The sequence below is a fragment of the Bidens hawaiensis genome, unplaced genomic scaffold (assembly GCF_021521415.1).
Source record: "Bidens hawaiensis isolate Kalapana, Puna unplaced genomic scaffold, B.hawaiensis_p1.1 tig00006617_1, whole genome shotgun sequence".
In the NCBI taxonomy this organism is placed as follows: Eukaryota; Viridiplantae; Streptophyta; class Magnoliopsida; order Asterales; family Asteraceae; genus Bidens; species Bidens hawaiensis.
The window spans coordinates 408,176-433,953 of record NW_027491447.1 but is presented as its reverse complement, the minus strand read 5'-3'; the positions used below and the strand labels follow the sequence as shown (position 1 = coordinate 433,953).

General features: G+C 32.3%; 3 protein-coding genes across 4 annotated transcripts; 1 reads left to right on the top strand and 2 right to left on the bottom strand.

Moving 5' to 3' along the window:
- The first annotated feature begins 1,224 nt into the window (after nt 1–1,224).
- On the top strand, nt 1,225–9,382 carry LOC143633154 (glucomannan 4-beta-mannosyltransferase 9-like). 2 transcript variants are annotated; one of them, XM_077101504.1, is made up of 9 exons: nt 1,225–1,859; nt 1,960–2,058; nt 2,328–2,580; nt 7,362–7,472; nt 7,586–7,722; nt 8,027–8,140; nt 8,231–8,430; nt 8,519–8,710; nt 8,831–9,382. In XM_077101504.1, exons 1-9 carry the CDS (start codon nt 1,533–1,535, stop codon nt 8,991–8,993), a joined length of 1,596 nt encoding a protein of 531 aa, XP_076957619.1. In that variant the 5' UTR covers nt 1,225–1,532; the 3' UTR covers nt 8,994–9,382. The 2 variants fall into 2 exon arrangements, with proteins under 2 accessions (XP_076957619.1, XP_076957618.1); XM_077101503.1 differs by lacking the exon at nt 7,362–7,472 and having other exon boundaries at nt 8,831–9,381.
- Nucleotides 9,383–12,902: 3,520 nt separating this feature from the next.
- Nucleotides 12,903–13,771, bottom strand: LOC143633113 (ATP-dependent DNA helicase PIF1-like). Its single transcript, XM_077101459.1, has 2 exons — nt 13,325–13,771; nt 12,903–13,259 (listed from the first exon to the last, which is right to left on the bottom strand). The coding sequence occupies exons 1-2, from the start codon at nt 13,769–13,771 to the stop codon at nt 12,903–12,905; spliced, it is 804 nt and encodes a 267-aa protein (XP_076957574.1).
- A 182-nt stretch (nt 13,772–13,953) lies between these two features.
- Nucleotides 13,954–17,768, bottom strand: LOC143633111 (uncharacterized). The gene is made up of 7 exons (XM_077101458.1): nt 17,597–17,768; nt 17,090–17,450; nt 16,058–16,995; nt 15,611–15,948; nt 14,731–15,520; nt 14,497–14,551; nt 13,954–14,353 (listed from the first exon to the last, which is right to left on the bottom strand). Exons 1-7 carry the CDS (start codon nt 17,766–17,768, stop codon nt 13,954–13,956), a joined length of 3,054 nt encoding a protein of 1,017 aa, XP_076957573.1.
- Between the last annotated feature and the right edge of the window lie 8,010 nt (nt 17,769–25,778).

Here is a 25,778-nt window from a genome sequence, read left to right as displayed (position 1 = left end):
AAGACGGGATGTACATGACACCAAGATCTAATGAAGTGCCAAATATGAAGCATAGCATTGTATTATTTTCTAGCTGCACATGGGCTAGTCATAATCAACCAACAAGAATTTGTCAATGTCACAAAACCATAAAACCAAATTATAAATCCATAACATCTTAATTAATACTTGACCAAATGATAAAAAAATCATTAAAAGGGAATAGGTTATAAACAACAATTAATGTAATTGTTGAACTTATTCGATCAAGTGAATTAACAAAATCTAACACGATATTGCATAAATCTTATGCGACTACTTCTATTAATAATAAAAGAAAATGAAATACAAACTAAATGAAACTATTGATCGGTTTATATAATACCCAAGTCCTATTTCTACTTGAACAAAATAAAATTAGTTAAATAATAAACAAACTTTATCTTAAACATTAAGATAAATATAAAATAACTCTCAGAAAACAAGATTGCATATTGCCCCTTTAACTTTAAATCTCCTCTAAATTGTCCATCAAAGTCTTCTGTACCACCCTTATATTTTCGTATTAGTCATTCGGGTCCTTCAAATTGGTATTACACCAGGTTTTTCAACAAGTGAGTTACTAAACGATTAAAATATTGATTAAACGGAACCGAGTACAAACCGAAATACATATTTTGGTCCAGTTCTATTGGCTTATTGTGCAACTTACATTGCTACAACAATGATTAACAGCAATCTCATCTCATCCCCTATAATTATGTATGGGGAGTTTGCAAATTATAGGGTAGGGTTGTGAGTGTAAATTATATGGTGGAGAGATAAATGTAGTGTTTTTTTTGTAAATTTGGGGAACATTGTTTGTCCCTATTTATTTTTTAATATTTGTTGGATTGGTTGTGAGTAAATGAGAGGGAAAACTGTAATGATAAATGTATAAAAAAATATTATTTAATTGAACAGAAGAGAGAAATATAATGTTTTTTAGTGTAATTATAGAAATAGGGATGAGAATGCTCTAATCCCCGTGTCTATACCTACCACCTACAACATTATTGATATAAAACTAGTGAAATAATATGAACTCAAGTTATTGGATTTACCCAAAACAGAGAATAACAATATCTCACATGGACTATATGTGGATAATAATTATCAAAGTCATACAATAAAATTGTATACAACTGTCCCAACTACGAAAAAAAAACCAATAATTTCTACCTTTATAACCATAGTCTTTTTCTCTTTCTGCTCACACCTCTCATCTTTCTCCTTGGTCTCTTTCTGCCTCTGTTTTTTTCTCACTAAAACAGAGACCTTCACTTTTTATCTTCACTCTCTTTACATAATCCTAAATGTATAAATGCTTCATGTTCAAACATAAAATGTATATGCTTTAAACCCCATTTCTTTGGCTTCTTCTAAAAATCAAAATTCAATTCCAAATTCCAAAACAAAACAGAACAGAAAACAGCGTACTCTGTTTTACTCTGTTTTTACTCTGTTTTCTTTGTTGTCATTCTCTTGTGAAAACAACAAAAACAGAGTAAATAATGAAGCATTTGACTATGGAGTTTCTTTCTGACCTGTTGGTGGGTTCACAGTATGACATTGGAGGGCATATTATGCTGATCTGGGGTCAAGTCAAGATGTTATTAGTGGTGCCATTTGTGAGAATCTTTATGTATATTAATCTGGTGATGTCCATCATGTTGTTCACTGAAAAGGTTTACATGGCAATTGTGGTTGCGGGTAACAAATTGTTCGGTAAAAAACCCGAAGAACGCTACAAATGGGAACCGTTTGAGGATGATATTGAGTTGGGTAACTCTGTTTACCCTCTTGTTCTTGTTCAAGTGCCAATGTTTAATGAAAGAGAGGTTATTATTATTACTATTATTACTATTCCTGTTATTATTATTTTCCCAATTGTGTTTATTATTATTAATTATTTAATTAATTAATTAAATGTGCACACAGGTTTATCAGCTGTCCATTGGTGCAGCATGTGGGCTATCATGGCCATCAGATCGAATTGTGATCCAAGTGCTTGATGATTCAACAGATCCATTGGTTAAGGTTGATAACTTATATTTTTTATTTTAGGAAAAAAAATAGTACGATTTAAGTATCAGAGTTTGAATAAAAAACAAATTAAATTAACGTGTTAATTATGAGAATCAAGTAGTGTAGCGTAAATACAACTTAATGTAATTACAGTACAATGGAATTACACAATTACAATACGTGTATATATAATTACACTATTTGTTCTTACAGTTAGTACATTAAATTATTTTATATGTTAACTTTCCCCTAAGTATATAATTATTCCTCTATATTATTAGGGTATGGTGGAAATGGAGTGCCAAAGCTGGAAAAGCAAAGGAGTGAACATACACTATCAAGTTAGGGACAACCGAAAGGGATATAAAGCTGGGGCACTTAAAGAGGGACTGAAGCATGAGTATGCCAAACAATGTGAGTATGTGGTCATCTTTGATGCTGACTTTCAACCGGAACCTGATTTTCTCATGCAAACTATCCCGTTTCTTCATCATAATGCGGAGCTTGGTCTCGTTCAAGCGCGTTGGAAATTCGGTAAGAAGGCATCTCTATGACTTTCAAGTTTTGTTTTATGTGAGTTAATATTAGATAGTGCATTAGTTGGTAGAAATTAATTTGTTCGCAACTAGTACAAAAGAAAAGCACCAATAGTAATTATTATAAAGAAATTTGCTGAAATGGACAAGCACATATAATATAATAAAAAGTGTGGAATGTCATACCAAAATTTCCTGGGAACATAGTTGGCAAAGTTTAATAAAAACACATGAAAAACACATGCGGATCTGTAACTCATTAAGGCAGGCTCCGAGTGTAGTGGGGGTGTCCGCATAATTGGTTGTTAAGATCCTGATAACATTTTTATTATATTTAATGAGATTAGATAATATTAAATATGTGCATGTGGTTATTATTTTTTTACTTTAGGATACTTAGATTTAGTACTCACGTTTATTTATAGATTTACTATATATATAAGAGAAAATATATATAATTAGACAATAATTGATGATATGGCAATTAATATTGTACATTCAATTTTTACTTTTTTAACGATTAAAGTACATTAAATCTGTCTTTGATGAAGCTATAACCCGTGACCTTAAGTGCATAAACCCCGATCTTGCCTCTGGGGGCATCGTACACGGTCTGATGGGGTTCAGGAAACTCAGGCTCGAGAGGATCGAGCATGAACTTCCTAACAACATACCGGTACTGATCGCCGGGCAGAGCACACTGGCACTCGCCAGCAGTACTCCTATCATCGGTCGTAGACTCGAAATCATGTGAAGACATCTTGCAGAAGGAAGAAGAAAACGATTTCAAGGGAATGCTCGACCGAATAGAGTATTCACCGGAAATCGCTGTAAAGATGAAGAGAAAATGTGAAAGTGTGAATTGGAAAGGATCCTCCACCCCCTTTATATACTAATCGCAATTAATGCGGTGAATTTAATGCGGAGGAGAGAGAAATTGAAGGTGCAATGAAACTATGACGCGTGGCAAAAAGCAAGCTGACAACAGCTGTCAAAAGGACGCGTGCCAGTAATTTTGCGGCCACGCGCCCGAAAAATCGCGCCCACGCGCCTGAAAAAGCGTCTGGAATGACCATGTACTGTCACGTCACCATAACTTCCTGCACGTCCTGACACTGTCAGAAGAAACCGTCGCACGACGTTTCAGATGTTTGGACTGTTCCTATCTTTCCACAAACTCTTCGAATTTCGAAATTCAAAATTCAAAAGTAAGCGGGAAAACACCCCTTACCTTGGCAAACAAATAACCGTAAGACGGATGCGGGTACAGTGTCAAGGCAAAACCCTTCACATACCTAGCACCCGCAGGGAATTGAAGCCAAGAATACCTTGGCAACCAAGTAACTATAAGCCGGGTGCGGGTACATTGTTAAGGCAAAACCCTTCACAAACCTAGCACCCGCAGGGAATTGAAGCCAAGAATACCTTAGATTTAGTACTCACGTTTATTTATAGATTTACTATATATATAAGAGAAAATATATATAATTAGACAATAATTGATGATATGGCAATTAGTATTGTACATTCAATTTTTACTTTTTTAACGATTAAAGTACATTAAATCTGTCTTTGATGAAGCTATAACCCGTGACCTTAAGGCTATGTGTAGTGGACGAACTACAAAATATGACGTTTTGTGCTATGTGACGTTCAGTTAACAAATGGTGGGTTTTGTTTTAAGGATGTAGTGGTGTTGTAGCCCAATATATATATATATATATATATATATAAATCACACATAACACAATATAATAATAATAATCAAAAGATTAGCGACAAAAAAACACTCCCCCCCCCTCAATCGCCCTATTTATTGCCTAGGGGTGATGTCCAAACACAAAATCGCTCAATTTGTGGGCATTTGTCGCCCCACTACGAATGTCTAAGAAAAACACCGCACTAACACCTAATTTCAATGGCTTTGCCGATTGGATCAAACCTCCACCCTATGAAGTATGAAGTTCAATTAGATGTGTAGTTTTAGGACATGTAAATGCTCTAATGTATTGAACTAAGCTAATATTCTATTTCATAGAATGATGTGCTGGCATAGTTGACCCTTTTCAAATAAAGTTAACTTTGTCCACAAAGATTACATGATTGAAGAACAAGCTGGGATTTGATTTGAGAGCAATAGACCCCAATCAAAACTTAACTTTTTGAGTTTTTTAAATAAAGTTCTAGTGATAACGATTTAAACTATACTTTGATTGGTGTATAATTTATCCAGATATTGCTTACACGAATATAATAAAAGGGAAACCGTTAAACACTTAAAACAGCATGTTTCTTTGAAGATTTATGTTTGTAATTTCAGCTTCTTGCTGATGCTATCCTTTTTCAATAAAGTGATGTCGTTAAAAAAAAAGTTATACATAATCGTGTGAAATCATGTTTTTCATTGTGAAATCACTTACATTTTAATATTGTTTGATTGGTATCAAAGTTTTTAAAACCAGTTAAAACACTAATATCCAACATAAAATAATAACAGAACATTATTACTTTTTGGTAACTTTTTACACACTAATAACTACAATTTTGTCTTAACTTAAAACTCTTTTAAGTCTTAAACAACATAAAGGAAGGAGCACTTTATATATGCATACATTTGGAATATATTTAATGAAATGTTTTTTAAGAGAATTAAATGAATTGTAATCTAAAAAAATATATGCTAAAAGAATCTGTACGTCATTTAAAGAAATTGAAATATTCAAACAAATTATAATTTTTAATGCCTTTTAGTGAAAACCCATCACAAAGAAATTGAGATCTGTTTACTCTATTTTCATTAAATGAATATCCCTTTTCTTAACAACTAACATGACTATGGGATATACATTCATGCTCTTTAAATCTATGTAGGCGCAACCAACTTTACCCCATTTTATTTCATCTTAACTAAAGGAAATTCTTTAACCTTGCCTAACTCTTCCGATTCAACTTAAAAACAATTCTTAAATCATTACGTGCGAGTGTAGATGATATCAGTGGCGAAGCTTGGACATACACGTCGAGGGGGCCGAACTCAATATGTATAAAAAAATTCATAAAGTAGAGGGGGCGGGCTCAAAATTTCGTCGGAAACAGGTAAATTTACACAATGCATAAAAATTTTCGACCAAAAAAGGATAAATATGCACTACCGAGCATAAAAACGGAGGGGCCGGGCTCAAAATTTCGGTCGGAAACAGGTATATTCACGTTATGTATAAAATTTTTCGGCCGAAAAAGGATTAATTTACCCTACCGAGCGAAAAACAGAGGGGGCCGGACTCAAAATTTTGGTCGGAAACGGATTAATTTACACTATGTATAAAAATTTTCGACCGAAAAAGGATAAATTTACACCATCGAGAGTAAAAACGGAGGGGGTCGGGGCCACCAATGGCCCCAACTAAGCTACGTCAATGGATGATATTAAAGCCCATTAACTTTAACTTATCTTGTCTTCAACGTCGCTTAACACATGAAGGGAGTGGTGTTCCACTCGTTAACCTTTGTCAAATCAGTTTTAACGTCTTATGCATACCCTAAGGCTACCTCTACCTCTAACCCGTCTATAATGAGATTTGAACTCTCGGTATTTTCATACATGTAGATATCATTGGTCCAAATGACTTTGGCATCATTAAGACCATTAATAAGAACATTAAATGATTGATAAGACCGTTAAAAGAGATTTGGAATTATTATTATCATTATTATTATTATTTAAATGAGAAAAAGGAACTTGATGCTCGCATGTGCAAAGTGTCATAAACATAGGGACATCTTTGTTACTCGTGATTGTTCGATGTAAAGTCAAGAGTGAGGGGTCTACAAAATGTGTGGCGGTAATTGCGCATATGGGTTTTTGTTATATTGTCTCTACTTTTCTTTCGTATTTGTAGATAGGGCTAAAATGATTAAAAATATTTTAAATAAAAAAAGTAAAACGACAAAATAAAATGAAGGAAACGTGATGGTGATCTTGATTGTGTTTGTGTATGTGAATGTGAGTGACAACTTTATTTATAATAATGTTGGTGCGCATTAAATTAGCCCCACATGAACATCTTGAGGTGGTGTTGGTTTTAGACTCTAGTAAGTGGTGCCATAGTTGTAATTCACTAATTTTATAATATTTTTAAGTCTGATTAAACAAGTATATGTATAATAAAAAATAAATGATGTAATTTTATCTTTTTTATAAATAATTAAAATTAGTATGTTATGTTCTATCATTTGTTTCTTTTTGATATATAAAACATACATCTGTATTAATAGACATCAGATATAAAGTAGTTTAATGAGTTATATTCATGTTTAATAATTAGACATATTAAACACATTAATATATTAATATATGTTATGATGGCCCTGCTATTTTTTATAGGAGGTACCCAACATTGATAAGTTGACTGTTTATATGTGCCTCGGTTGTTAAAAAAGAGTTTTTTTTTTATTAAAATTTACCATATTAAGAACATGACATTATTATATTATATAGAAAGATAATAGATAAAGTAGTTGAAAATAATAGAGTATGATATCATTTTTTGTATATATTTTCTTTTAGATGACTACAATTTATTTTTTACCCGAAAACATGTGAGTCGGTCACATGTGAGTATGTGACTTGTAAACCTGAATTGACAAGGCAGTGAAGGGTGGCCCCCACCAACTAATAACAATTAAATAGATGTTCATACCAACTTTATATGAAAGTAAATAATACAAGTAAACATAAACTAATATGTTTAATTATGGCGTAACTAATTGATGTTGTAGTAAATTCAAATGATTGCTTAATGACAAGAATGCAAGAGATGTCTCTTGACTACCATTTCAAAGTGGAACAAGAATCCGGCTCTATTACTCATGCATTCTTTGGATTCAATGGTAACCAAACATCTACTAAAAATGTGTGCTTTATGTTTAATAACATAAATTGTATTTAAGAATTGACTTTTTTTAATGGAAATTCAAGGGGTCTTCTGTTTTGTTTTTGTTAGGGACTGCCGGAGTTTGGCGAATGGCTGCACTTGATGAGGCTGGGGGATGGAAGGACCGCACCACGGTAGAAGATATGGATTTGGCAGTTCGAGCCACTCTTAAAGGATGGAAGTTCTTGTACATTGGTACACTAATGGTAAATTGGCTTAATTTTCTTAAGTAGAAGATACTACACGCACGCGCACGCACACACATATATATACATATATAAAACCTGATGTACAAGGCATCTGCATGCGTGGGGTTTAGCGGTGTCGGATCATATGGGCCTGATGTACGCATTTTTACATTGCATTTTCTACAAGAAACTGTTAAATCCGTGATCTCCAAGTCACATGGTAGCAAGTTTACCATCATTCAAAAAACTTTGCCTATCACACCACACACACAAACATATCATGTGTATGAAATAAACAATGTCTTTGTATTTTAATGTATAGGTTAAAAATGAACTACCAAGTGTACTGAAAGCATACCGTTACCAACAACACCGTTGGTCTTGTGGTCCTGCTAACCTTTTTAGGAAAATGTTTATCGAAACTATGAGAAATAAGGTATGATTTTAAGCACCGATATTTGTTTCTATTTTATTACTTTATTAAAATAGTGGATGTTTTGTGACTTTCTTTTTTTTTATAACATAGAGAGTGACATGGTGGAAGAAGTTCTATGTATTGTATAGTTTCTTCTTTGTAAGGAAGATCGTAGCTCATATTGTCACATTCACACTCTATTGTGTTGTGATTCCTCTAACTGTATTGGTACCAGAAGTCGAAATTCCAAGTTGGGGTACAATATATATTCCAACTGTCATCACGCTTTTAAATGCAGTTGGAACTCCTAGGTAATACATTTGCTTTTCTAGTCAGATGTCTTGCTAGTCTTTTAACTAGGAAATAAACAAATATGGTGACTTTCTATTACTTTTGTAGATCTTTCTATTTAGTGGTGTTTTGGGTTCTCTTTGAAAATGTCATGTCCATGCACCGGACTAAGGCAACATTTATCGGACTTTTGGAGACCCAAAGAGTGAATGAATGGGTCGTCACCGAGAAGCAAGGAGATGCTTCAAAGGCTAAGGCAGCAGCACAACAAAGGCAGTCTCGGTTTAAAATAGGCAACAGGTACATTCTACTAAAACTCATAACATATATATGCAAACATAAGTTCCATTAACTAATAACTTTTATATCTAGTTATTATATATGTAAGTAAACCAAATACTAAGTGGCTACATGAAACAGAATTCTTATGCTAGAGCTTTGTGTGGGGATTGTCATCTTTGGATGTGCTTGCTACGATCTTGCATACGGGAAGTACCATTACTACATTTACCTTTATCTACAAGCTATAGCCTTCCTAACAATGGGTTTCGGTTATATCGGCACTCAAGTCTCCAGCTCTTAGCAGACAACGTTCAATTTTCTCATTACTTTCCGATTCGATGCTTGTGCTGCATGCTTTCATCATTAGCTATAACACACAAGAATTGCTTCAGAACATTCAACTTTCTTTTGTATATATCCAATAAAAATGAAAATGGAAATGATGCAATAATCTAAGCAAAGAAGAAAAGAACGTGACGATGACGAATGAAGGAAGAAAATGTTTGATTCGGCATATATAGGGCCATAAGTGCACTATTAAATTGTTTAGAATTCGTTTTGTATGTAGGATGTTACTCATGTACGCCTTTGCAATTTTGTGGTTCGAAAAATAATTCTCATTGTAATTCTTTGGTTCAAATAATAACGAATTTGATGTTGGTGACCCAATAATGACATTTCATCCATATACTGGCATTGGATCATATGGTCCCTATATTAAAGAAATTAACACCATAAAACTAAATTCGTTGAACAACGTATAGGCAAACTATACTCTCAATCAGAATCAACATGGCTTCATCTTTATCCTCTAGCATTCAAAAGATTGAGACAACTTATGTCTCATATTTAAGTAATTGGTCCATGGCTCTCTATTTATAATAGGCCCAAACTTAAAGGGGAAAAACCCGAAACCCTTAAACCAATTAAATAGGAAAATAAATAAAGCCAAATAACTTAATACAAAGATAGAATTCCTAGACGTAGAACTTTTGAAGCAGGTCTTTGTATAAGTTCTTATCGTAGATCGACTAGTGTAATTTTCATTTCAAAAACAAAGAACTCTAGAAATAAGATAACCGAGACAATTATAAAGTATAATAGAACTCTTGACACAGGTCTTTGTATGTAATATTTAATTATGTAGAATTTTTTTGTATGTAATTATTACAACTTCATATACAGTAAGGCCGGGTCAGCTTCTTTTCTTTTTCATATAACTAGCTTTCTTAAATTTTAATCGAAAAACAAATTAGATCACACTGTGCTAGCGACGAATTTGATGCTAGTGACGAAATGGAAACACCTTTTAGGTTGTCGCAATGCAACAGTGTCTCACTATACATCGTAGCAACGTGATAACAATATCTCAGTTAGTTAAATTGATTTCTGTTTATGACACCAAAAAAAATTTTGTTACTTTGTAGCATGTCTAATTGTTGCTATTTTTTAGATTTAACATTTGAATCGCTATGTGCATGGCTATTCCTGAATCGTATATACTCATAATTAGTTGTATAACGTGCACTTGGAATTTTCAAGGTTTACGTAAAAGTAAAAAGTTATAATGTTTAGGAGATCATACAAATGGAATAGATTATTCATCAACCTTTAAAATGAACTTAAAACTTTAAATTACGGGTCCGTAACCAAGAATCCTCTAAAATTTTGGGGCTAGTAAATTAGGGCCTCTAAGTGCACATTTGCCAACTTGGTTGCATTTTTAAAGCTCAATACGGATCAAAACCAATATATATATATATATATAAGCAAATTGTTAGAATGACTCATAAAAATAACAAAGGAAAGTTTCTCTATAAATAGAACACCACTCATGAGAATTAAGTCCATGATCTTTGATTTCACAGACTAAAAATATATATATAACCTTTTTAACTCTCAAGGGATCGGTTGCCCTCCTCACCCTCTATTTGAGTCGGCCATGTTAACACATTGATCTCTAACGGAAGGAAAAGAAAACATATAAATTTATAAACATTCATTGTAGGCTTTTGCGTAGTTGTACTTCTAGTTTATGATTAACAAAATCCAAGACAATTATACGTAGACTTTTACGCAATCAAACCAACGATAACGAAAAAGAAAACAGAGAGAGAAATCTGAAATCATCGTGTACTGCGGTTGAGTTCGTGTAGGCCAAGCCCAGATCATGTGGTAAAGTTAATGAATTGGGCTGCCTTGAATCTCTTTGGGCCCTTGGCATGATTTTTCATATTAATAAACATTATCCAATCAACCAAGGGAAGTTGTAACTAGGGGTGCAAATGAGCCACGCTCCTCGCGAGCTACTCGAGATCGGCTCGTTAAAAAGCTCGATCGAAACGAGCTTTATCGAGCCCGAGCCTAAAAATAAGCTCGCTTAATAAACGAGCCCGAGCCCGAGCTTTACTTATCGAGGTCGAGCCGGCTCGCGAGACTAAACGAGTCTGCCATTTATATAATTTTTTTATAAAATACATTTAATAATTATTAATTAATAAATATAATTTTATGAAAAAATAAAGAAAAATTACTAAATAATATATATTCTTTTATACATAAAATTGTAATAGAAAACAATATATAAAATAATTATAATTATATAAAAAAATAATTGATAGATAGTAAACGAGCCGAGCCCGAGCCGAGCTCGAGCTTCAAAATTCATTCACGAGCCGAGCTCGAGCTTTGAAAAAATAGAGCTCAAAACGAGCTGAGCTCGAGCTCGAGCCCTGTGTAAGTTAAACGAGCCGAGCTCGAGCCTAGTCGAGCTCGGGCTCGGCTCGACTCGTTTGCACCCCTGGTTGTAACTTGTAACCAGAGGTGTACAAAACCGGTTTTTTTAATAAATTGAACCGGTTTTAAAACTGAACTGGTTTGGTTTTTTGCATATTTCAAACCGGTTTGGGTTAACCCGGTTCAATTTAGAAACTGATATGAGAAACAAACCGGTTCGATTCAGTTTCCGGTTAACTGGTTTCAAACGGTTTTTTTGTACACCTCTAGTTGTAACATTGCACCATTAGACACAAAGTTAATGGCTAATGAACTTGGTGTAGTGGCAAGGAACAGGTTTGATATTCCATGTGATCTAGGTTTGATTACCGCCCCAACATTTAGTTTCAGCGACACTAGGGTGATGATGAGATATTAGCCGAGTAGGTGGCGTTCACTAGTTGGATCGTTGAACTAAACGGGTTTATCTCACCGTATTGTCGTACCTTCGGACGAGTGTTCTCGGGGGCTAGCCGTACGCGAGAGCTTTCCCCAGATCGAAAGACGAGTGTATCATGATATGATGAATTTAGCCAATAAGCATCTGGAGAATTCGTTGACCGTTAAATAGAAAAAAGGACACAAAGTTAACGAGTCGCTATTTAACTCGTTTTTTTTTATTTTTTAACTTTTTAAAATCAAACATTTAACACAACATAAAATGTATATAAAAGGTATTACTAAATAAACTATCGACTTTAATAAAGTTGTTAAATGGAAACTAAGAAGATTAATTTCAATAAAGTAAACTAAATAACTTATTTGTTTTTAATAAAAATTAAATGTTTACTTGTTCATAAAAAAAATGTCGTATGATTTGTAAACGTGAGAGTGAAAATGGGGTAAAAGAGGGTGAGTTGGCTCACAGTTTTTCACAACACTAGAGGGTGACAAAATGAATTTTATTTTCATTTTGACTAATATTATTATCTTGAACATGGGCAGAGGTGTTAAAAACTTTACAAAGTAAAATATTAATTTTGAGTCAATATCTGTAACAAAGTTTTTGCATTATTATATTTTGTAAAATGATTCAACAAAATTTCTGTTTTCTATTTGTTGACCACTTTAAAAGCTTTTTTCTTGACCACTTTTAAAAGCTTTATGTTTGTTGGATGAATATTGTTTTATTAAATAACTAGGTTAGTTGCCCGTGTAGAACACGGGTTTAAGAAATTTTATTTTATAATTCTAAAAACATTTGAAATATTTGAAGAAACAATGTGGTATTAAATACTAAAGGTAGAAGCATATGTTTAATTTACTAACACATTAATCTTAAATATTATATGGTTGGACACAATATAAATGGTAACATAAATGATAGATTTATTCATGTAAAGTGAAAAAAGACACAAAACTGATAAATTGTTGAAACTAAGGAAGAAAGTAAGTTACAATCAAATTTGACAAAGTGAAACATAAATTACAAATCTCAAAATATCTCTTTGTAAACAACATTAGATGTCTTATTTGTAAGTTTGTCATCTGCGTCGAATATTAATAATTTGACTCCGTCTCTACTCTTCACTCTTGATAGTGCCACATACAACTGTCCATGGCTGAAAACCGGATGCTTTAAATACAAACCAACTTTTGATAGTGACTGTCCTTGGCTTTTGTTAATCGTCATTGCAAAACATACTGAAATTGGAAATTGTCTTCTCTGAAACTTGAAAGGTATCTTGTTATCTGTAGGTATCATATTTACTCTGTGAATATATGTGCGAGTACCAATATTACCTCCAGATATTATTTCAGCTACTACGACATGTTTTTTAAGAGATATGACCTAGTACCATTACACAAACCAATTTGATGGTCAATGTTTCGGAGTAACATAACAGGAACACCCACCTTTAAGACCAATCTATGATTTGGCAATCCGGAAATTTTAAGACCGTTTAACACGTCGGGCGAGTATATATTTGCTTGCAACGGATCAACGAAGTCTTCTGTTGGACAGATACTATCTGAGCCAAGGTACACCTTTTCATCTCTGGGAAAAAGTGAGATCAATCGATCATTAATGTCTTGGACATCTTCATTGGTAGGTGCAAGTATTGCTCTTTCACGAAAGAATTCAATATTTTTGATATTTTGTAGAATTGAAGGATAAACGAAATCAATTAAACTTTGAATCGGATCATACGAGTCATTGATCAAAAGATCATGAGGTATGTCTATTGTTGCTTCACCATCATTTGAACCACCGACATTTCCCTCGCCTATATCCAACAGCCATTTAGCAAACTGGTTTGTCTGCTCAATATCGGATGCTTGAGCTCCGATGGTTAACCGCATGTTTTTTGTTAACCTAAGAAGTTTGCATATTTACCCCAAATATAGGAAGAACATAAAGATGCATTCACAATCTGTTGTCTGCTTCCGTTTGTAATAACAGGAAGAACTTGCCTAAAATCACCACCAAAAACAATAACTTTACCTCCAAATGGGATTCCCGAATTGATAGAAGTATTAGGAGTTTATACGTCCGTCATTGTTCTATCAAGAGCTTCAAATGCATGTTTATGTATCATTGGGGCTTCATCCCATATAATCAATTTTGTTTCCTTTAGTAAATGCGCATCATCACTTCCTGGTTTTATGCTGCAAGTTGAGTCCTCGTTAAGATTTATAGGAATATGAAATCTGGAGTGTGCTGTTCTACCTCCTGACAACATCAATGATGCAATACCACTTGAAGCAACATTCAATACAATTTGACCTTTAGATCGTATTGCCACAGATAATGTCTTCCACAAAAATGTCTTTCCTGTTCCACCATAGCCGTAAAGAAAAAATACACATCCTTTGTTAGCTTCAACTGCGTTCATGATTTCGTCAAACACTTTTCGTTGTTCATCTGTTAATGAACTTATAAGGCTGTGAGACTCATTTTGTAAAGTGATTGTGTCATAAGAGAGTTCGTCAACAATTAAACGATTGTTTGAAGAAGCATAGAATCGTGATCAGGATACGGCATAGTTTGAAATCTACGTAGGCTTGAGTTATTTCGAAGTAGGTACTTCTCAATCTCACACAAAGTTAAGTTCTTAATTTGAGTTTCTGGAAGTGATAAATCTGCAAAATTGTATTAATAAAATATAAACAATATTATATGAAGTACGTATATGAACAAAACATAAAAACGAAAAACCAAATTCATTAAGGATGGTAAAAATTGAAAATTTATAATTAATCTTCATTTGAAAGTATAATATGGTTCATATATTTTAGTACTGAATAACGAATTGGAGTACCTGGAATATTCAATATTCTTTGTTGTGTGTAAATAATGCCATCTGATAGATATTCCCATGTTTTTTCCCACACAAAATCAGGTCTAGAAAGAGAGCTGGACAATAACATTGATCCAAATAAAGCACGAAGATAATAACCAGAACCGGATGCACTCGCCTCCTTAATTGCTTCGATATATTCCATGTCATCATCGAGTAGTCCACGTGCATAGCAAGCATCTCTAAATGTAGGATATGTCTGGCCATCTACCGTTCGAATATCATCAAAAGATTTTGGTCCTTTGACTTTGTTTAGAAGAATTCTTAAGAAATACGCCTCACCGAGAGACGGAGAAACTTGATGAATTCTTCCAATTGAAAAACCCTGCTTTCGTCGTTCCCACTTTCGTTGTTCAAGTTTCCAAACAAACTTAGTAGGAAATTCAACATAAGTAAGGTTTCGTGCTTCGTCATTAATTTGGTTACACAACATCCAAGCTGAAAACATTGATGAAGAAACTGATGGTTTGTTAAGGACATCATCAATATCATCATCGGGCCCGTACGTAACCTGTTGTTGACCAGGGAGATGGAAAGGAAGCCTAATTACTGAAGGCGAGTTGTAATGTACTTCAAATGCAAATATCCTCCATGCTGCTTCACACGCAGAAAGGTATCGACAATCATAATATTCTCTAATTTCATCTCTTGCTTTATCTTGATCATCTTGATTGTCAGCGTCTACAACAGCAACTGTAGCCCTGTCAGGACCTTTGTTAATGTATTTGAATAAATACTTTATGGATGCAGCCTAATTACACCACTCAACGTTAATATGTGCTTGATATCTTTTCAGAAGCGTTTTATTATATGGCACGACACTTCTGTTGTCTAAGTCCACAGCAGACTTTTTAACTGTGCATCCAGAATCTCTTCTTCTGTATATAGGATAACCATTTGAATCAATAGAATTGTGAGGTGTAAACTTTTTAGGGAACTTTTTGGAACACCTTCTATTAATCATGCATGAACAGTTCATGTTATCATAACCACAAGGACCATGCATCATGAATTCACTCACAAGGGAATATAATTCATGATCTTCCTTCTTGTCTTGAATCTCGGCCGAAATAAACGGGTCAATATGATCAACGGTAGGAAGCTTGTGATCAGCATGCATGAATAAACATATGTGGGCATGAGGCAACCCACGCTTTTGAAACTCTACGGTATAAACAACTACATAAAAAATGAATATTATTAATGTTCGATATAAATTGAAAGTTGCTTAAAAGAAGACTATGTCTAACAAATACTATTATATTAAGTAAATAATAAAGTAAATCACCTGCTTGAACCTTTCCCAGAACTTCGTCTTTTTTTAAGTCTTTGATTATTGCATCAAGCTTAACTTTAAATAATCTACACATGATGTCAGGTCTGTCTTCAGGATTAATGGTGGTACTATTCAGGAATCTTTTAACTTCAGGCCATTTAGGATTGCATGTTATAGTTATGAAAAAATCTGGATATCCATACCACCTACAAATAGCCATGGCATCTAGGTAGTTTTGCATCATGTACCGAGAACCTCCGGTAAAAGATGAAGGTAATATCACACGTTGACCAACGCGGGACATGTCTTGGTTTTTGGTGTTTTTTAAGTTATGAATATTCTCATATGACTCACATCTAAGAACCTTTTGTTTTTTACGTATGTAGTTGAGTCTTTCGGTTTCAATCATTGTGTATATATCAACTAACTGTTGTTGAAAAAGTCTTCTTCCATTCAGAGACAATGAGAAAACATTTGGCCTATCTTGAATTCTGTACGCAAAAAATTCTCTCATGGTGCAGTTTGGCCGTTTACTTTTTTGTAAGCTTCTAAAATCTCTATGAGGGATGTCAACCCTGTAACAATCATCACCGTAAATATAGAAAAGTGGATATTGAAGAGGAACGTATGAAGAATGCAATTCACTTATATGCTTTAGACTTCCCGTTTTAGTTTCAACAATAATGTCTCGAGGCTCAATATTACCAATATCACCAACAATCAGCGCAGCAACTTCAGAAGAACTCGGCAAGTTGTATGTTCTTCCATCTTGTTGTCTTCTTCCAATAAGACGCAACTTAAGGTTAGCATGAGGATTTTCTTGAAAACGATCTCTTGCCATCTTATAAGATTTCACCAGCTCATTATGAGAATCTAACATACGCTGTAGATCCTTTATTATCTCAAGATCTAGCAAGTTGGAACCTCTTGTAGATTGTTTTTTTGATTGACTGGTAGGAATAAGAATATTCGTTTGTCATTATTTAAAAAAATGACATAAGGTCAAATGTGTAAAAATAGTGAATTAATTGAGTTAATACATACCTAAATAAGCATTGTCTATTTGAGACTTCATTTTCCGTGTCATATATGTATAGTTGCGAAAACTTTGGTTTTGATCCATTCTCTGGCAAAAGACTTCCAATAGAATGATAATTCTGACCGCTAATCCTAAACACGAATGGAGCGTTACCTCTATTAATGGAGGAATCAACCTTTCCGCCCATTGATGTAAACGCGAACATAGAATTGTAGCGTCTAATGTTCTTTAAGAAAAACTTGCTTTTAGGACCAACATTGCTAAATAGATCTTTGTAAGCTGGCGGAGCATCTTTAAATTCAGGTAGCTCGACCTTACCGTAACCACAACATAGGAAATAAGTTGTTTTTCCTTCTTTTTTTTTTCCTATTCCACCCTCATTTTACCACAATTTTGCATGGCATAATTCACATATAAGATTCTGATCACCATGATCCAAGTAATCTGTTAAATTAACTGGTGGTCAAAAAATGTATGTGCATTATTAATTGGAATTGTTGTATTATAAGTACCTGTTGAGATTCCTTTGAATGGGTCTTTAACCAAATCTTCGACATCAACTTCTTCATCTGATGTCAAGTCAAGCATAGGTATAGGATTTGTAATCCGCGAGTTACTTATTAGTTTACGCTTTCCTGATGATAACTTTGTTAAAGAAGTAGATGCACAATTGCTGGATGCCATGATAGGTGAAGAAATATAAACTCGACGAGTATCACATAATGAGGTAGACCTGTTGTTTTTGGAAGTAGATGCCCCCGGGAAAAAATTAAGATTTAAAATATGGTAACATGAGCAAGTTGATAATAATTGATATTATCGTTTATGTTTAAATTATGAAAAATAACCAGTAAACGGGTATCTTACCACTATTGATATCACCTAATGAAGTTGGATTCTTTGTATTTTCATGAAAAGTTTGCAAACTGCTTTGATTTGTAATCATTGTATTTGGTGTCACATTTTCTTTGCCCTGTGTAATTGATGTAGAATTTATTGATGACGAAAAAGCTTTATTAGACTTTTGGGTGTTAGGAGCAATATTAGATCTCCTGCTATCTAGAAGTAGCTTTCTCGATTTCCTGGCCTCTGAAGCATTTAACTTACGAACGTCGGCTGAAGATATAGCGGTTCTTTGCATGTCCCTTACATAAAGAAAATAATTGTAGAAATGTTGTTCTACACGGACAAATTTAAATTTTCTGAATTACAAAAATGAACGTAATATAATACAAATTGAAAACTTACAATTTGAAGCATGACCGTTGACAGGCGCTTTAGAGGATGATGCATTTTCAGGGGTGTTGCTTTTAGACATTTCCTTGTATAATAGAGTGCAAATAGAAGTATAAGAAATAGATTTACAAAGTAAAAAACAACTATTTAATGTTATCTATTGATTTTATAATATCGATAAATTAAAATGTTTTTGTAATATGACTTCGGGTTTTAAAATTACATATACAATTTCATTGAGCATTTACAGTTGAAAACTTGAAATTCATGCTAATGACGTAAAGACAAGGAAAATAGTTTGTAGATATTACAAAGTACAAAAGTTTTATATCTAATACGAAACTATAATAATTATGTTATATATATATGTATATATATATATATATATTAAAAATTAAACTTGTATTTGTGTTTTAAATCTATTGTAGTTAAGGACAGATTGTATATTCTTTTAAAGGTAAAACGTGTATAAATGACTTGAAAAAAATCGATGCTAAAAACTAAACACATTCCCAGTTTAGACGGATTGAAACTTATAGCAGTGGGAGCAAGGAATTATTTACTTGAACAATATTGGATTTATTGATATGTAGATCTACTTTCCTGAAATTTACCGCCTCTGAAGCATTTGCATAACGAACGTTGTTTACATAAGCTGTAAAAAATAAAAAAAATAAAATAAACATATTATTAGATGATGAGTTAAGTTTAACATAAGTAACAAATAAATTTATTTACCATTAGAAATGTCAGATAAAGTAGTTCTTTGCATGTCCCCTACAAAAGAAAAGAAAAAAAAAAGATAAAAAGTTGTTGTAAGGGTTATATAATACAAAATGGAAATCTTACCATTTGAAGAATCGCCGGTGTGTGACGCTTTAAAGGAAGATGAAATTTGAGGGGTTTTCCTTTTAGCCATGTCTTTGTATATCTATAAGGTGCAAATATAATTAAAGTCAACAGTATGCAGTCAAAGACTTTATATTTAGAGGTGATGGGATTCCACCGTTTGTATTGCACGATTGAGCTTAATTAGAATACAAAACCTTAAAAGTTATAAAATCGAAAAAGGATTTATTAGTACCATATTTTTAACAGTTTAGATGGTATTGGTTAATAAATACCACTAAAAAAGGTATTTATTTAATTCTTATTATTGTTAATTAATCTTTGTTTTGTTATAGCATATGCATGCAATCATACGGAAGCATAAAATCAATAAAAAAGCCTTTTTTTATATAGGTAACATATGGGTATTTTAGTGACATGAGGACTTAAATATTTCCTCTTCTAATTTAGGTCTAGAGTGTTATTTGTGCAAAAACACTACGCACACGAGATATGTAGGAATGCGTGTTTGTTTTATAACTTTTATTTTTAGATATCAGATATATGATCAAAGAAAAGAAATAGAATATTATTATTAACACGTATCAATTAGAAAAAATATAATAAAATTCTAATTTGTCTTGTAACATATTAAATTTGTTATGTGAAATTGCATATATTTATAGGATTATTCGTCCGAATAGACTCACATCATTAACCACTTACAACGATGAAAAGTTATCACAACTCTAAATGCCTAACAAATAATTATATGCATATATACGACAACTGAATATAGTTGTTTTTGAAGCATAACGTAGTGTTATAATGGTCTATGGTGTGCCCTTGATTGGTGTAAAAGCCAAGAAAATAAGAGCAACCAAGATTACAACCGGAATCAAGAGGAGCAGTTGCGGTGGCAATACCAACGGTAGAACAACCAACATGAATGCCTAACTTATTTAATGTATAAAGTATTTATTATGAAATATAACATTTTACTAAATAAAAATAAAAGAGTAATGAATTAGTTACTTGAATGACGACTTTGGTGTAGTACTATGATAAAATATCACACCCGGTAGAGAAGAGCTTTGTGGAACACTCTGTGTAGAGAAAAGCTTTGTGGAACACTTTGTTTATTAAAGAATATAAAGCAAGGGCAAACAGTTTACATATATATGCTATTTAAAGTTGAAATTAGTTAGGTAAACTTTTCCATATAGGCTTACGTTAGGTAACAAAATTATTTGATATGACAAACATATTCTTTTATGTTAACAAAAATAGATTAAATTTAAAAGTTAAAAATCAATCTATGCCCATGATTTACGTTAGTAAATTTTGTCCTTAATTAAAACAATTATAAATTGGGGTAAATATATATTTATATAAGTCAAAAGTTAACATAGATAATGGATTGAGCATAAACCAGTCAACCTAAAAAAGTATATATTTAAAATAAATTTACCTAATTAAAGAATTATTGAATGGGCGTATATTAGTCTGAATCTTTAGCTACAGGAGTATTGAATTTTCGTCATCATAAATTTAAATTTAATGTCTATACGAAAAAAATTCTGTATTATATTGTTTTTGAATGTCTATTTTTTTTTAAGTTTTTCGTGTCTCATGTTATAAAAAAAATTCTCTTTTTAAAAGTCCAGACTTAACAGAGTAATTTGATTGCGCATAAAAATAGAATTTTTGTCATCATAAATATAAATTTGATGACTTCAATGAAAAAGTAATATCCATGTAGGTAGTTTTTTGTAGAAATATAAATTTTTTTAATGTTTTCGTATTTTATCTTAATTTTGCATGTAGGTACTTTAAAGTTATACATATACCTACTAATGTAGAATTGTATTTTAATGAAAAAATTAATTAATAGTAATTGGAATATTTTTTGTAGTAATTATACTTTAAGGAAGTGAAATATTATTTGTCTATAATATTAATTTGAAGTTTTGCAAAACATACGTACCACATAAAAACATAGCAATAACCAATCATAAAATTTTATCAAAAAAAGGAATCTCCCTGTAGTCAAATAAAAAGAAAAATCCCCAACACAATCAAAACAGAAAATATAAAGAAACATAGTCTCAGCAAACCACGCAAAAAAAGACAATAAAAAGGAAAGTTTTTTAAATTAAATAGGAACCGACTACTACTTCTCGGTTTTAGGAATCAACAGCGTCTCATTCCAATTTGCATCACGCAAATCCTTTGTGTGAATCTTCTGTTGTTTAGTTGATGACAGAGCGGATGACTCGTCAACGTCGTATACATCTTCAAGATTACGCTTCAAATCAACACCGGCAGCCGTGCCCATACTTTCATTGCTATTGGAAATCGGGGTCCCATTGTCAGCGGTACATGAAATAGAATCCTATATAATAAAAAAAGTAAGGAATTATAAGTTCAATATAGTTAGTTTGATTTAAGTAGATAGCGAAAACATAAGTAAAAATAGTAGATAACCTTCAAAGAAACATCCGTCTGTAATGGCAACTCTGAGTTACTTGGGTTCACCGAATCAGAATCTTCAACCTTCATTTTGTATGTAAACTCACATGCTTTACATGTACAGTTTTGACCGGTTTATTATATATAAATGAAGAAATTAACAAATTACCTGATTATTATAGAAATTCTTTTCGAGCTTTGAAATAATGTTTAGATCTTCAGTCAGTTTTGTAATGAAAAAATACTCAGCATTGTTATCAAGATTATAGTTCTTGATCTCGATCCTAAAGGCGAACTTTCTTTCTAATAAAACGTTGAAGGCAGCAGGAAGAGTTAAAAATTCACCCGACTGTGAAAAGCATCAAATGTTTTAATTTCAAATATAAAAAGTTATTGAATTTCACTATTATAGTAATGTTATTATAAAACGATTCAAAAAAGACAAAAAGTTTACTTGTTCCTGTTCGTCCAGCACGTCTTTAGCAATTCGTCCTATAAGCTTGTTAGCCTCCCGCTCAAACATTGTAAGAGTCACAGTCCCTGTGCAATCCTGGACTCGTATGGGGATCTTGTATCTTAAAAATATGATTAAAATAAATTAAAAAGATAAAGCATGGTTAATATTGTAAAAAAAAAGTTAAAAGGTTTGAGAACCTAATCATAGGAGATGATACAATAGTCTGAGTGCAATTGTCATTAAGACATTTGTACTGCTTCGCCACTTCAAAATCGGCTGGATTCTCTCCCTTATCAATTCTGACGGTTGTGGTTTCAACTCCATTTTTACATAAATCACAACTACGATAATTCCATGATTTCTCAATGCATAGAGCTTTGATCTTACCAACAACAATAAGGGATTTAACCTATCCAGAAATAAGAGAATTTTAATAATGATGTTTCAATGAATCTAAAAACAAAAAAATTAAAAAACAATGACATACCTCTTTGATTTCGTTAATTTCACGAATGTTGATGAAATCAATATCATTAAGAAATTCGTCTTCCAGTGATGAGACCATAGAGGTACCAACGGACCGATGAGAGGATGTTTCTTCACCAATGTTAGACAGGAAACTGGTGTGATGTAACATTATTTGTTATAATGAGTAGGTAACTTTTAATAAAAAAATCAAGACTTGTGGATGGTCTATTTTCATGTGTTACCGTGTTTTGATAATAGCTTTTATCAAAACAGAATCAATTTTTAAATAATACTATTACAATTATACGATCACAAATTTGGTATGAAAGAATGGGCTGTACAGATTATATTTTTAAATTATAGCATTACAATAATAGTATTACCTTTAGAAAGTAAAGGTAAATATAAATGGTAATTATTTTAAACATATATAATAACAATGTACCTTTTCTTAAATTCTAGGATTTCATCAATTGGTGAATTTATAAACAACCGGTCGCGTCATAAACATTAGAAGCAGTCCTGTTATCTGTAATAACATAAATTCGTTAGTTATTTAAAGTACAATGAAATAATGACATGATTTTTTACTTACGTCCGTATATATGCAAATTTCCGAATTGAAGAATTAGGAAAACATGAGCCTGTTGCTTATTTTGCATGTAGTTCAACATTTGCTGACAATATTCCTCCCACAAGGTTAATATGATGTGTCTACCTCTGTAAGATTGTTGATATGGATAACATAAATACAGTTAAGTGCAAATGAATAAAAAAAGTAAAATTTGAGTTGCTTACTCCAGATCTTCTAATTTGATCTCCATCTTGATTGCTTCTTTGCCACCTCTTACCGGTTTCTTCTCCACCTCATAGCATTTGTAAACATATCCAATAATATCTAGTGTGAAATAAAGTTAGAGCGTTAAGAGTTTTAATGTGTGTTAAACAATTAAGAGTAAATAATAAATAAAATAATACGGTATCTAACCGAGTCTAGTGTACTGAGGTAGAGGGTCTTTTAAAATGGAACCAAAATTGGTGAATTCAAAACCATACTTGGAGCCTTTGAAGGTGGTGCATTTTTTTAGGTCTGTTTGCCAACGGAAAGAAATTTTCTGGCCATTGTCCACATGCTTGATTTTTGCGTCATTGTCGGCCAGTGTGGGCCTAAAAATGAAGTAGCACTCATTCTCTCGGAGATGTTCTTCAAACTTAGGAAAGTAAGTTTTGAACACGCTTGCTGCATCTTTGTTCCCTGAAAATTTATGTAGTTGAGAGTGCTGGATATTATAAAAAGAAAAAAAATTTGGTAAATATTTACCTCCTCATCCATTATAATCATTTCAATCGACCAAATTTCGTTAGGGTTCTTGTTGTTTGGTTTTCTCTATAGTCTAACAACTCGAACTTTGATTGTATAGTTTGTCTTGGTAGCATCAAGTTCCCTAAGTTTGATCAAATTTTTTGGCTCCATGTTTCTGTGTATTAGAGACATTGTTAAAAAAAGGTGTTGTATTTCGTAAGTAATAAGATATAACAAACTATAAAAATTAAAGGGAGAGAACAATTGAATTACCATGGCAGTTAGATCGACTTCGATGGTGATGAGGGTGGATTGTTATTAAAGAATATATAGCAAATGCAAACAGAATAATTTGATATATATGGCAAACATATTATTTTTATGTTAACAAAAATAGAAGAAAAATAAAAGTTAATAACCAATCTGGGGCCTTGATTTTCGTTAGTTATTATTTTCCGTAATTAAAAGTATTAGAAATGTGATAAATACAAAGCATAGTCAAACAGAATATTTTCATATATATGCCAAACAGTTTACATATATATGTTATTTAAAGTTGAAATTAGTTAGTTAAACGTTTTCATATAGGCTTACGTAAGGTATCAAAATTATTCTGTCACATGATTTTATTTAGTTATTCCTTTTATGTTAACAAAAATACATTAAATTTAAAAGTTATAAATTAATCAGTGCCCATGATTTACGTTAGTAAATTTTGACCTTAATTAAAGCAATTATAAATTGGGGTAAATATATATTTATATAAGTCAAAAGTTAACATAGATAATGGATTGAGCATAAATCAGTCAACCTAAAAAATTATATATTTAATATAAATTTACCTAATTAAAGAATTATTAATTGAGCGTATATTAGTCCGAATTTTAAGCTGCATAAGTATTCAATTTTCGTCATGATTAATATAAATTTAATGTCTTTACGAAAAAAAATGTGTATTATAATTTATTTGAATGTCTATTTTTTTATAAATTTTTCGTATCTCATGTTACAAAAAAAGATTCTCTTTTTAAAAGTCCAGACTTAATATAGTAATTTGATTGAGCATAAATCAATCAAGTTAACAAATTGTATATATAAAATAAATTTAACGAACAACGAATGTATTCAAGTTGATGACAGAGTAATATAACTTGATCTAACTTAATTATATAAATAACTAACGAACACCGAAGATGACGCTTATTAATCAATTAATGCCTAAGTAGATAATGAAGTCGATTTAGTGTTTATATAAATAATTAACGAACACCAAATCAAATGAGAAAGCAACTATAACATACCGACGGTCCGAACCTGCTGCTGCAACACCGGAGAAGTGGAATCGATTAATGCCTAAATACATAATGAAATCAATTTAGTGTTTATATAAATAATTAACGAAGACCGAATCAACTGAGAAAGCAACAACTATAACATACCGGCGGTCCGAACATGCTGCTGCAACACCGGAGAAGTGGAATCGATTAATGCCTAAATACATAATCAAATCGAATTAGGGTTTATATTAATAGTTAAAGAACAACGAATAAAATCAGAAAGCAAAAACTATAGCATACTGGCGGTGGCGGTGGCTGGTGCGGTGGCGGTGGCGGGTGCTGCAACAGAGTAATATATAAAATAACTTGATCTAACTTAATTATATAAATAACTAACGAACACCGAAGATGACGCTTATTAATCAATTAATGCCTAAGTACATAATGAAATCGATTTAGTGTTTGAATAAATAATTAACAAACACCAAATCAAATGAGAAAGCAACTATAACATACCGGCGGTCCGAACATGCTGCTGCAACACCGGAGAAGTGAAATTGATTAATGCCTAAATACATAATGAAATCAGTTTAGTGTTTATATAAAATAAATTTAACGAACAGCGAATGTAATCGAGTTGATGACAGAGTAAT

Excerpts from the sequence above, each read along its gene's own strand:
- LOC143633154 (XM_077101504.1), top strand. The coding sequence starts at position 1,533 with ATGAAGCATTTGACTATGGAGTTTCTTTCTGACCTGTTGGTGGGTTCA. Across the intron at positions 2,581-7,361 it reads TCAAGCGCGTTGGAAATTCG|TAAATTCAAATGATTGCTTA; the intron begins GTAAGAAGGCAT and ends TTGATGTTGTAG. Across the intron at positions 7,473-7,585 it reads TGCATTCTTTGGATTCAATG|GGACTGCCGGAGTTTGGCGA; the intron begins GTAACCAAACAT and ends TGTTTTTGTTAG.
- LOC143633113 (XM_077101459.1), bottom strand. The coding sequence starts at position 13,771 with ATGCGGTTAACCATCGGAGCTCAAGCATCCGATATTGAGCAGACAAAC. Across the intron at positions 13,260-13,324 it reads ATCATAGATTGGTCTTAAAG|GTCATATCTCTTAAAAAACA; the intron begins GTGGGTGTTCCT and ends TAATGGTACTAG.
- LOC143633111 (XM_077101458.1), bottom strand. The coding sequence starts at position 17,768 with ATGGCATCCAGCAATTGTGCATCTACTTCTTTAACAAAGTTATCATCA. Across the intron at positions 17,451-17,596 it reads ATTCAAAGGAATCTCAACAG|GAAAAAAAAAAGAAGGAAAA; the intron begins GTACTTATAATA and ends AGGGTGGAATAG. Across the intron at positions 15,521-15,610 it reads GCACAGTTAAAAAGTCTGCT|GCTGCATCCATAAAGTATTT; the intron begins GTGGACTTAGAC and ends TGGTGTAATTAG.